General features: G+C 50.2%; 1 protein-coding gene across 1 annotated transcript in view; it reads left to right on the top strand.

Moving 5' to 3' along the window:
• The first annotated feature begins 10,583 nt into the window (after positions 1-10,583).
• Positions 10,584-12,089, top strand: part of MAPK1 (mitogen-activated protein kinase 1) — a 38,320-nt gene continuing 36,814 nt past the window's right edge. The window contains exon 1 of the mRNA XM_064466592.1: positions 10,584-10,982. Within this exon, the coding sequence (XP_064322662.1) occupies positions 10,840-10,982 (143 nt within the window). The 5' untranslated portion in view covers positions 10,584-10,839. The remainder of the gene's footprint in view (positions 10,983-12,089) is intronic.

Genomic DNA, 12,089 nt, shown 5'->3' with positions numbered 1-12,089 from the left:
ACTGGGTTCATGAGAAGCCCGTGGCGAGAAGCTGCCCCTTCAGCTGGAGCTGCGTTGAGCTCTCGTGAGGGGCTGGCTTGAACCCAGAAGAAGAAAAGTGAGAAGACAGAGGCCGCGTTGCTCCCCGAGTGCCAGCGTGACCTCTGAGATCAGCCAGGCTGCTCCTGCTACAAACGCGGCCTCTGTCGATCTGAGGGTGGAGGAAGAGAGAAAGAGGAGGGGTAGCTTTCCTGTAAGTGGGTTAGAGCAATTACCGAGGTCTCTTACAGCAAATGAAGCTGTCGGTGTGAGTCACATTCCCTTTTTTTCTCACTGCCAAGTTTTAGGCAGTAACCAGACAGAGGGAGGAAAAAAAAAACGGGAAAAGCAACAATGGAGAAAAGTTGAACTGAGACAACCCTTCGTTCGGGGTATTGTTTGACATTTTAGTTCTGATTGCACGTAGAGATAAAAGGTCTATAAATATCCTGTCTGCTGAAATTCCTTATCACAGCATCGCCTGTCAGCTGAACAAATAAGTTCTCCAAATAATACATAATTACGTATGTAAATACAAAATCACTGATTATATCCCTGCAGCACGTGGGATGAAGGCCTGATCGCTGGGAAGGACATTAACCTTCTCTGTGTTACCGAGAGCTGCCCCAGTCTCAGGAAAGCAAATGGCACCTAGAGCGGTTGCTGCCGCATCGGGGCGAGCGCCGAGACGGGCTGAAATAAGCCAGGAGATATTTATCTGACTGACGAGGCTAGATGAAAGCGTCTTCTGACACTTTTTGAAAGTATCTTAGCATTTAGCTCTGTTTAACAAATGGCTGGAAGCTTTTCTGCTCTCCTTTAGAGCTTTTAATGAAGCATTGTGATTCCCATTGTGGTCAATTGTTTGACACTTTTATCATTGCTGGTACGCATAGCGTTTTTTAATGTTTGACAGCTGGAGAAAGGAGTATTTTGTGCATTCAAACTTTTAGCACAAAGCTGCTCTTTTCCATTCTGCCTTTGTCTTTTATTCTTGCTGATGCAAATCAGCGAAAGACAGAACTGATTAAATTACGTTTGTTTACTTTTTCCTTGATGATACTAAGACACAGGCTGCCTTTTATGAAGGGCAGAAATAGAGGATGTGAATGTTTCTACAGTATTTCTAGAAAGGATTTTTTTTCCCTTACACTATAAAGGCATTTATTTGTTTCTTACATCCCGATTCACCAGATAACGCGCAATTCCTAATGTATGTGGAATAACAATAGAGCAACGAACGACAGTTAGCAGCGCATTCCATTTGGAAAGCTTCTATCCTGTTATTTTTATTAATTCAACAGTATAAACGGTCATACCACATCACAAAACAAACACAGCAAGATATTTCTGTCCTCCGCAGTCGGACTGCCTCCGGTCCTCACTGTAGCCGTACAAAAAGCTCCCCTCCGCCGCAGGCTTCGGGTTTATACACGCGCAGCTGTTACTGGGTCCTGGCTTCAGCGCGTTGGTACGAGAACTGGAAAGAAACAAGCACCGAGAGGCAGGGCTGCAGAAATAGGATACCCATGGTTGTTTTGGTGAGTAATGCGCATGTCTTGGGGATTGTGTAATACTTCTTTTTTTTTTTTTTGTGAATGCTTGTCCTGAGAACGAGGCCTGCGTTTGCCTGGCGTGCGTGTGCGGGGTGTTTGCAAGGAAAAAGATCCTGCACCAGGAGTGCGTTCGTAGAGGTCAACAGCTGCTTGTGAGATGGCAGGACAAGGTCATGGGGAGCCCGGAGAATTACAGCAGAAGGGTTTTGGGCGGGGAAAATGGCAGAAACAGGAGAGAAAAGGACGAGAAGAAAGGAGGTGGTAACAAAGTCACTATAAAACTGCTCTCCTGATTATTTTTTCCTGCATTTTTCCAGAGCAGAGGAAAGTGCAGCAAAGGATGGCAAAGGCAAAAGAAGTGTCTTGAAGGCTTCTCAGCAGTCTAGTCAAACCTCCCTGTTTCACAGGCGAGACTAGGCTTAGGGAATGATCTCACACGGCAGCTGAGCCAAATCTAATGGACTGCTGGTATCAAAAAGGACACTTCTGCTCCCAGCCCTGCTGCTTTCTTTGTACAGGGCTGGTGCTTGTCAGGCCCTCTGATGAGCTCATGCAGCTCAATAAACTGTAGGAAAATGAATTCAGCAAAAAATTTGCCAGCCCAGGAAAGGAGGAGAGTTGGACACTGAGGATGGAGACTGGAGCTGCAGTGAGTGGGAGAAGTACAGATGTCAGCTTTCTGCCGCAGGTTTGGCGGGTGCCAGGGGATGCCTCCCCGCGATTCCGCGCCCAACCTCCCGCATCACCTCCTCGGCGGTGCTTCCCTCGAAAGGGCACGACGTGAGCACAGCCTGACCAGGGAGGCTGACCGGGGAGGTGAAGGGGATGACCGGGACTGCAGGAGCCCAGGAGGAGCTTGTCGTGGGTGGGAGTAGTGGAGGAGGAACCACAGAGGAGAGGCGACACGTTCAGAGCGACCACAGACAGTTGTTGCAACAAGCACCGGAAAAATGCTAGAGTGCAGGGCAATGGTCGCACTGTCCTAATGTAGCTCTTCACGGGTTTGCTCCCGTGTATCCACGTGCCCGTCCCTGAAAGAGGAGTCCTGTGTCCGTCCCTTGTTTAGGTATGCGTTTCTCCTAATTGGGATTTGATAAGGGGACAGCTGCTGCATTTTTATTAGCTGTGACAAGCAGCAGTAAGAGCTGTATCCGTATATTGGTGTTTATCCAGCTGCACTTCACAAAGGTAAAGGGGACAGGAGAGCGGTACGCTGCCCCCTTTTAATCCATTTTCTATAGACGGGGGTACTTTGCCTCTCTGCGGGAAAGGTCGGCACAGCTACTGTGCTAATAAACACTCATTTCTCGCTGCAGCATATGCGCTTCCCAGGCCCATAAATCCAGGCAACTCGTAGTTGAATAACAATTAAATATTCACACGCATTTCCATACCACGGTCTGGTGCGCAAGGCATAGGCCTAAGTGGCTGGACATCTGCTGTCTGCTCTCCCACACCTACTGTTTGGCAGAGCAGAACCACTTAATCTTACCCTACTGCCATTAATGGTACCTGGAAAATTGGCTGCAGAGCATCAGCCTACAGACACGCTGCCATATCCATCAGAGAGAGCGGTGTTCTCTCTCTTGCTCTTTTTTTTTTTTTTTTTAAAGCAGCCTTTATTGTAATAAAAATCCTTTTCATTGCTATTGGTGTTTCTCTCATGATTTCCAGGCCAGGGATTCAGTAACGTCAGCAGGAAATGAGGCATCATATTGAAATCTTAGTCGAGATGCAGGACGCTGACAGATCCTCACGACAATTTTATGTCACTTGCACAAAACCCAGAGACTCTGTAATGCAGCAAGAGAAGCGTAGTGCTTGGTGACAGTGGATGTATTGCAGTTACAAAAGGGCATCTCTTATCATCAGGCTCTGCATATCTGCAGTAATAACCACCACGTGTCAGGTAAGACAACGATAATGTGACCCGGGTAATTTTCCCATTGTTAAAACTTTCAAAATCCAAAAAGCTACAAATGTCTTAATAATTAATTCAATTTAGCTAGATGTAGTGCTGGTGGCCGGGGGAACAGCTTTCTGAAGTTCAGCCTTTTCCCTGGTCTTACTGATAACAGTCTACGTGGCAGAGTTTAAAATGTTATGGCCATTTAACGACAAAAGAGTTGTATGCAGTCGCTACCCACCCTGAATTTCCGTGCAGCAGGGCTGCCACACGAAACGGCAGCTCGGATCTCCCCGTTCGTCCCAGAAGGCTTGAACAAACAGATAAGCCTTAGGGTTTGCTCTGAACTTAACGAGCCTCCTTCAGTGGTGAGGCTCTACGAGACCCAGGCCCTGTCTACGCGTTGTTGTTGTATAGTTGCCTGTCAACGTGCTTATTCCCCACAGAACTGGCAGAAACCTTGAATTTCCTCGCCGGCCCCCACCCTGCGTGCCTGTCAGCGGCAGACCAAGTCCCAGCTACAAGCACAAGAACATCCTGAATCGGTCTCAATAATTTGCATTTCCTTCCCAAAGACCTTATCTGCTGGGGGTGCAAATTGCACCATCGAAGTCGCTGGTGTTGAAAGATCAGCACCCTTCTGCTCCCCAGCCAGACTGTTTTCAGGGTAATTTATCCAGAAGAATTAATTGAGACAGCAAAGCTGTCAAGCGAGACAGGCCACACAGCGAGACAGCACTGCTCCGAACATCTGCACAGTTCGTGTATTTGATTAGGTTCCTCGGCACTTGCAGATTATTGTTGTTAGAAGCAAATCCTACTTTGCCATCTCCGTATCGGGCTCTGTGCTGTAACTCTGCAGATGTTCGGGCTCTGTACACCCACATCGTTTACAAAAATGACAAATGCTGATAGTAAAAATTACATTTGCTCATTCAAACATCTTGGTATTTACATATAAGAAAAAAATCATACGCCGGGGTCCTATGCAACACGGACTTCAGCAGGAGGTGGACGGGACCCTCAAAATCTGCTTCTCTCACACAGAGAGTCCCCTGATACGTGTAATGAAAACCTTCTGTTTGTAACAACAGATGCCACAGGGAGTTGTATATTTGGATATTATTTTTTCTCTAGGAGTGTTTATTAACAAATGCTTGAAAGTTTTATGATGTGGTGAAAACTGCATCTCGAGCGATAAACAGGAAGCGCTCGGAGGCATTGCATTACCCCCGTAACGCAACGCAGATTCCAACAGCTTGGCTCTTCTTTTTTTTTTTCAAAACACTGTGACACCACTTCCTTCAGGAAACCTCTCGTCTGTACAGCTCTTATCTACTAGAGATATGCAAAGCTGCAAAAGAAATGGTTGTTTTAAAAAAGATGATTCATCAGTTTTGGACTGTAGAAAGGGATGCCTGTAATTCATACAGTGTCTATTAATGCAGCACAGCCTCCTCGGGCTCTGCGGCAGCGGCCGGAGCAACGCGCACGGAGGCGAGACCGACAACCTTCCCTCCCTCCCGCCGCACAGGTGCCGCTTGGGGAGCAGAGATTTCCCCGCAGGTGCTGGAAGCGCCCCGGCCGTAAATCTGGCGGCGCCTCTCCTGCGGCTGCCGGTCAGCGTCAGGGCGGCCGGGACCCGGCCGGCGGCGGAGAAGCGGCAGTCCTGCTTCCAGCCAGCGCTCGTGACCCGCCAGGACCGGCCGCAGGAGCGCGAAGCGCGACAGTTGGTGTGTGGGACCTTATGTGCAGCATAACTGTGCTGTGGCCTCCGCCGTGCTCGTAAAGGCTGCCACGTGCCCGTCCTGTGATGGTGTAGCAACGTTGGCTGAATTTTGAACCCTGGTGACTTTTACGTGGCAATCTCAGAACCCCATTAGCGGACTGTTCCCTATCACTGCTTTCTGTTCGGCCACTGCCCGCAATTTAGACTATCAGGAGACAACTAGGAAGTATACCTGTGCCGTCACAAAATCGTTAGCTACGTGTTTGTGATGGACGCCGCCCCAGCTCACAAGGTCATGTGAAAGCAAGTCCTGGTAAGCCCTTTCTGGAAGGTCTGGCACCGCTCCCCAAAGAGGTTCCCCGCAAAGGGACTTGTGCGTCTGCCAAGTGCTTCAGCTGCACAAAGCCAGCGGCAGTGGGGTCTGGGTATCGCCCCTCCAGCTCTAACCCTTCCGTCCCCACAGCTCGTGCCCACTACCTGCTCATCTTCCTTTTATTTTACATTCTCCCCCCCCTTTCTCCTTTGTTCTTTCCTTCGTCATCCCATCTCCTCTGCCCTCACATCAGCCAACCTCTTCAGCACAAATACTCCCTAAATTTTTAGCTATGAGAAGTATTAAAAACGGAGCTACTGCAGTATCTGGACAACATAAACCCCTAATAATCCTGTTTCTACGTTCTTTGCCTTCTGCCTCCGTTGGAGGCATCACTTGTGCTCTGTGCAGCTGAGCGGAGAACAAGTGGGGGAAACAGCCTGCGTATTTTAGTATTTGTAAATCATTAGACTTATGAGGTTTTGTAATAATCTTATCTCCTTTTCTGTGTTTTTTTTGCATTTTCCTAGCAGTCGATGGTATCAGAAATACAGCAATCAAGAGACTGATATTATACACCGGCTACATCTTTTTGTAAAAACTTCGTAGGCATATACTGGCCTTCAGTGGTGTCCTCACAGGCCACTGTAACATTCTATATAAATATTGACTATACAAATGGGTTTTTTTATCAGTCCTGTAACATAACTTTTTATCTGGTGATTCAATTCCCTTATCAGCTACCTCTTGTTTACTGAATTTTAAGTCTTGGGCAAGATGAAGCAAGTTGATGCAGAGTAGCTGGTTTTCAAAAGACACAAGCTGCAGATAACCGAGGACAAGTAAAGCACACAACAATATTGAAATCACTCAGAGTTTTATTGCAGCTGACTGAGACAGAGCGTGCTTTGAGGCTGGGAAATTTCCATTACCAAAGTGCAGGACAGTGCCTGGATGCTGCTGCCACTGCAGTTGGGAAATAAAAGCAACTTAATTTTATAAAGACAGCCACAAAATGTCGGTGTATTAATTAAAATTGTTAGAATCATACAATGAGCTTTTAAGGTTGCTGCAGAATGGATCCCTTTTAAAATATTTAGAGCATAATTGTGGAGTAGTTGTACAAAACATAAAAATGACTTGAAATTGCAACTGTGTTTTCAAACTGCATTTGTGACCAGCAGCTCTAACGAGAACATGATAGGTAATACAAGACATCTCCTACAGCAGTGACAGATTCTGGCAGGGACAGGGCGATACCCAGTGCAAGCTCAAGGTTGTTACTGACAGTGTAGTTCTGCAGTTAATAATCTTCTGCGCTCCCCTTGGCACGCACAAAACAAACGTAGCAATCTGTTTACTAGTTTTAACTCCATGGTGTCTAAGCCACCGTAAGCTTCCTGCAAAGTCAGGCAGAATGCTGAACGGGGAAAAAGGAAATACCTGGGGGGGGGCAGCAAATTTGCTTTGGCATCAGTTGCCCGGCAGTTTGGGTGAAAGACTGTTTTTAACTTCCCAGTGGCGTAAGGTTACACGGGGATCCTCATTTTCGCTGAGGTCACTTTACACTGTCAAGGCAGTGGCCGACGTTTAAATGCAAATCAGTCTCAAGGCACTTCAGCTGTATGTCACCAGCTAAACCAGGCCCAGGTAGGTGCTGACTAGAAGTTATTAGCATCTGATGCTCTTTGCGAATCTTAGGATAGTTCCCTGTGGATCAGAGCTCACATCTAAGCAATTTAAGTTTGTCTCACATTCATCACCATGGTTCCTGAGTGCCTTAGAAGTTAAAATATCTTTATAAAACATCTTACATGTCTTGTTTCACTCTCTCGTCACCCCCACACAGAGCCTTGAGGTCTTTTTAAATAATGCTGGGAAAATTGTGCTAAATACTTAACGCCTGCATTTTGTCGGGCTGACGGGGAGGTTCAGGGTCATGCTGAGGTACTCTGAAAGCAAGTGCCGTACTCCTACAGCAGCTACCAAGGCGCCTACGTCGTCGACGTCCCCACGCAAATAATACAACTAATACAATAATGATGGCTTTGGGGAGATGTGGCTGTAGTTTTAAATTAGCACAAGAGTCTGAAATCCCTCCCCGCCCCAGTAAGAGCAGCGCTGCAAGGCAGCGGCTGAAGGGCTTGTCCTTTCCCTCAGCCTGATGGTGCTGTCCTGCGCAGGGCTCGCAGGGCCTTTCAGAGCATGACGTTTACTTTTCAAGAGACCTATTTACAGAACACGAAGTTAACAGTTACAGTAGATACGTGTAACAGCACGGAGAATTTCTAGACCCTGATTGTAGGGTGAACTCATCCATGTGACTCCCGAACTTGATATGGAGATGGAGATAGTCCAAACCATGGCATATTTAAACTGACCGGCCGTATGGCTTAGCTGTTTCCTAATACAGCTCTCAACTGGAGATGCTGCAGTTCTCTTTGGACAGCCTCCTCTGAGCAGTGCTTTTATTTCTTTTTGAAATAAAAGGCTTTTTTTCTCCTCCTGCTTTTCATTATCTGCTATCAGTTTTTAGGAAGTATCACCTCTCCTCCCCCAACACAGCCCTTTATTTTGATCATGGAACGACTAATTTTCTTAAAACACACATTCTTTCCAGAACTGAGGCTTTAATGTCACCTTGTTAAGGTAAAAGACCCAACATTAGGCGCAGGCAATGGCAGTGTATTTAAATAGGCTGAAAATCAATTGGTAACACTTCTGCGTGGTCTGCCTAGCTCGGTAACTGCACTGCTTTGCTGAAATACGCGCACCAAGTTCCATCACAGGAGGAATTGCTGGGAAAGCACGCCGTAGCCTTTTGACCGCCTAGCTGGGTTTAATTGGATTAGACGTACATTTGAACACAGCACTCGAAGTAGCTGGCCGTCTTTCCACAATTTCCTGGTCTGCCTGGTTGGTTTCCTTTTTGATCAGACACATCCTGGTGAAGGTAGGAAATAATCGAGATACACGCCGGTTTTTAATTAAATTTGCTATGACAGGTTGTGTTTAAGCTAGTTTCTCTATAATCATTTGTTTTGCATTTGCTGATGACAGATTTATTTATGTATGTAATCAGAACTGTAAGCATAATTTAATTTTTAGAGTTGAGAACCTTTTAAATAATATTATTTTGCTTGGTTTCAGAACTTTAAACATTCATTCACAGCTACTGCTGCCTAAAATTTCTGAGAAAAATAATGCTGTGTTTTTAAAGTGCAGAAGAACGCATCGTGGAAGGGAAAACATTATATGTAAGTAAAAATAAATACATCAGAAGCATTATCCCACTCAAAAGCTGTACGGTTTAATGTCTGCTAAATACGGAGAGGAGTTTATTAGGTTACGCGGGGCATCCACGGCAGCTTTCACTCCATCAAACTAGGCTGGCGCCGCACCTGAAGGCCAGACCCTGCTGGGTAGGTCGGTGTCAGAGGCGAGTCCTCGGGCTGCAGTTTGGCCAAGCGGCTGCGCAGCTGAAACCAGGAACGCTTCCCTCTTGACTTCTGCTCGAAGCGCGAGCCCGATGCGTTGGGGGATGCACGCTGTGATCAGGAGTGCATGCAGCATTTGGAAGCAGCCACGGCACACTGCAACTGTTCGGTGTGTGGCAAAGGGAGCTGGTTTGCAGCAAGCAGTGGGAGAAGGCGGTGGGACGCTGGGAACGGCCCTCTGCTCGCCGGGAGAAGGCAGGCAGCGAGTGCGTCGGCAGGGACGCCTTCGAGGCAAGGACAGACACGAAGCTGCAGGATCGTCAGCAGAGATGTCAACAGCGAAAATGTCAATAGGAGAGAGCGGAGCTGGGCGAGGAGCGTTGAAAGAAAGAGGAGGGCAAAATACCACCAGTGAGAACCCGAGAGCAACTGGCTTGTCGTGTGCAACAGCTTCTGAGCGCTGTTACACAGGAATGCAAAATTAACAACTACTTCTAAGAAAAAAGCTCGATAGTCGAGGGGTAATTGGATGATTCCACACTGGGGTCTTCTGACAGATTGGGGTGGGTGTAATTGTGGAGACAGGCACACTAAGGCGTATGAAGGTATGCATTTGAATGAGTTTTCAAAGGCATAGAGGATACAGCACATCTCAAGCAGTCGTGGCAATACAGCAAGTAGCAGCAGGATTGCACATCACGGGTTAATGCTTTTTGTCAAGATCATCAGAGAATTGCAGGAAAAAAAAAACCACCTCAGACTTGGTGTTCAGATCCTTGTGTGTGACTTTTGCAAACTTCCAGATCAAGCAAAAGTTATTTTAGGAAAGCAGCCTTGCAGGAAAAGAGAGAAGATAGAGGCTACTGCAAGCAGCGACCATGGCACGATAGAAACCATCGTCAACTACATTTTCACCTCCCATTCAAAGCCGTGTGTTTATTTACATTTATATGGGAAACAACTAAGAGGAAAACAGAATTCTACATGAAAACAACACGCTAACTCGAGGTTGCAAAACTACGCGCTGGAGTTCGGAAATGTCAGAAATCAACTTGTCCGGATTACTGGGATTTGGCTTTCGCGTACAGCAGCCTTGCGCTGCGTGACATTGGCGAGCCGCAGCGGGGCCGAGGGCGGCGCTGCCGGGGCTCGGCCCAGCGCCCCGAACGCAAGGGAAGCCCTTCCCTTCCCCGCAGCTGACGCGGGGCCGCTCCCTGCCAGGCTCAGCCTGCGGTGCGGGGCCTGCGGGCGCCGAGCCTGCGGGGAGCGGGGCCTGGGGGCGGCGGGCGGGCCTGCCCTGCTCCCGCGGCCACCTCCGGGCTCGATGCCCGCTCCGCACCGCGGCGGCGGGGCCCCGGGCGGGACAGAGGGACGGCGGGACAGAGGGACGGCGCGCCCGCCCCGGGATCCATTTCCCGCCGCCGTCACCTGACGCCTCTAATGGCGCCGGGCCGCCGCGCGCCCGCAGAGCCGCCACGCCCACCACGTGACCCGCCCGCCGCGCCCCCCTCCTCGGCGGCTGCGGTTACCGCAGTCCCCGGCCCCGCCCCGGCCCCGCCCCGGCCCCCGCCCCCAGGCCCCGCCCCCCCGCCGCTCCCTCCGCGCGAGCCCCCACCCTCCCCTCCCTCCCCTCCCCCCGGCCCGGCTCGCTGCGCGCGCGCGCGGCCGGCGGCGTCTCTTCACGGCGGCGTCTCCTCACGGCGGCCGCGGCGCTGACGGGGCCTCGGAGCCGGCGGCCGGTGCTCCGGAGCGCGGCGGAGCGGGCGACGCCTCTTCTCCTCCCTCCCGCATCCCTCTGCTCGCCGCCCGCCTCCCGCCTCCGCCCGCCTCCGCCCCCCCCCCCCCCGCACGCAGTCACCGCGGTTCCCGGCACGGACAACATGGCGGCGGTGTCGGGGGCCGGGGCTGCGGGCGGCTCTGCCAACGCCGGCGGCCCGGAGATGGTGCGGGGCCAAGTGTTCGACGTGGGGCCCCGCTACACCAACCTCTCCTACATCGGCGAGGGGGCCTACGGCATGGTGTGGTGAGTGCCGGCCGGGGCCGAGCCCGCCCGGGGCCGGGGCCGGGGCCGAGCCCGGCTGGGGCAGCGCCCTTGCCCTGCACGACGCCCTCCTTCCCTCCCCGCCGCCCTGCCCGGCCGCAGCCTGCCCGCGGCCCGGCCCCGGGCTCCGGCCCGCCCTTGGGGGGGAGAGGCCCCTGCCGTGCCCTCGGGGGAGGGGAAGCCGGGCTTAAGCATCCCTGCCTCCCTCTCCTCGGCTCTGCTTTTCCCCCCGTGCTCCCGAGGCTGTCCCTCCGCATCCCCCTCCCCCTCCCTCGCTGCCCCCCCACCCCCCCCAATTCCTCCACCGATCGGTGTAGCCGAACGCCTCGTTTCCTTTCCGTCCTGCGCTTATTTTCTTGATTATTTTCTGCCCCTTCCTCTGGAGTTGGCTGCTCTCTTTATTTTCTCTGTCTCCGTAGTGTGATCGCAGACGTTCAGAAAGGGGGGAAAGGTGGTAAAATCCTGCTGGCAGCCCCGCGTTTTTCTTTGTGCTCACCTGGCTGCGTGTCCCCGGGGTCACAGTTGATTTAAAAAAAAAAAAAAGTGAATCAGTGCATACGAATTGCTGCCCCGACCTGGCTTTCCTTAGGACGTGCTTTGTGCGGCACAGCCTGCCAGATGGGTGTCTAAAGAAACATGTATACAGGTGAAAGTTCTCCTCAGCCGTTCTAGCTTATTTGTATCATGAAGACTTGCACCAAGTCTCGCTAAAAAGCGATCGTGTTCATTTGCTTGGGTTAATATTGGTCGTAAAGAGCAAGATGAATGAACTGAAAAATACTGAAAATGTAAACTAACCATATTGAGAGCATGAGATGGTTGGGGTTTTTTTAGTGATCTAAACGGGCTGGGGTGATGCTCTGTGATAGTATATCTACTGACCAGGTCATAAATCTGACATGCTCGGTGACCTTACTTGGGATTTCTTATTCTGTCTCCTGTTAGTAAAAGAGGTGGAAAATCCCCCTTACTTCTTAAGCAAGGTATGCAGATGAAAAACTTTTGTTATCATTTTGTCAACTTTCTTCCAGCACTGCTTCTGTTTCTTCAGCATGTTTCTTGACCAGAGGTACTAAACGAAGTTTACAG

This window comes from Phalacrocorax carbo, chromosome 15 (genome assembly GCF_963921805.1).
Source record: "Phalacrocorax carbo chromosome 15, bPhaCar2.1, whole genome shotgun sequence".
NCBI classification, from domain to species: Eukaryota; Metazoa; Chordata; class Aves; order Suliformes; family Phalacrocoracidae; genus Phalacrocorax; species Phalacrocorax carbo.
The sequence above is the reverse complement of the archived record's forward strand: the minus strand, read 5'-3'. Positions and strand labels throughout refer to the sequence as shown.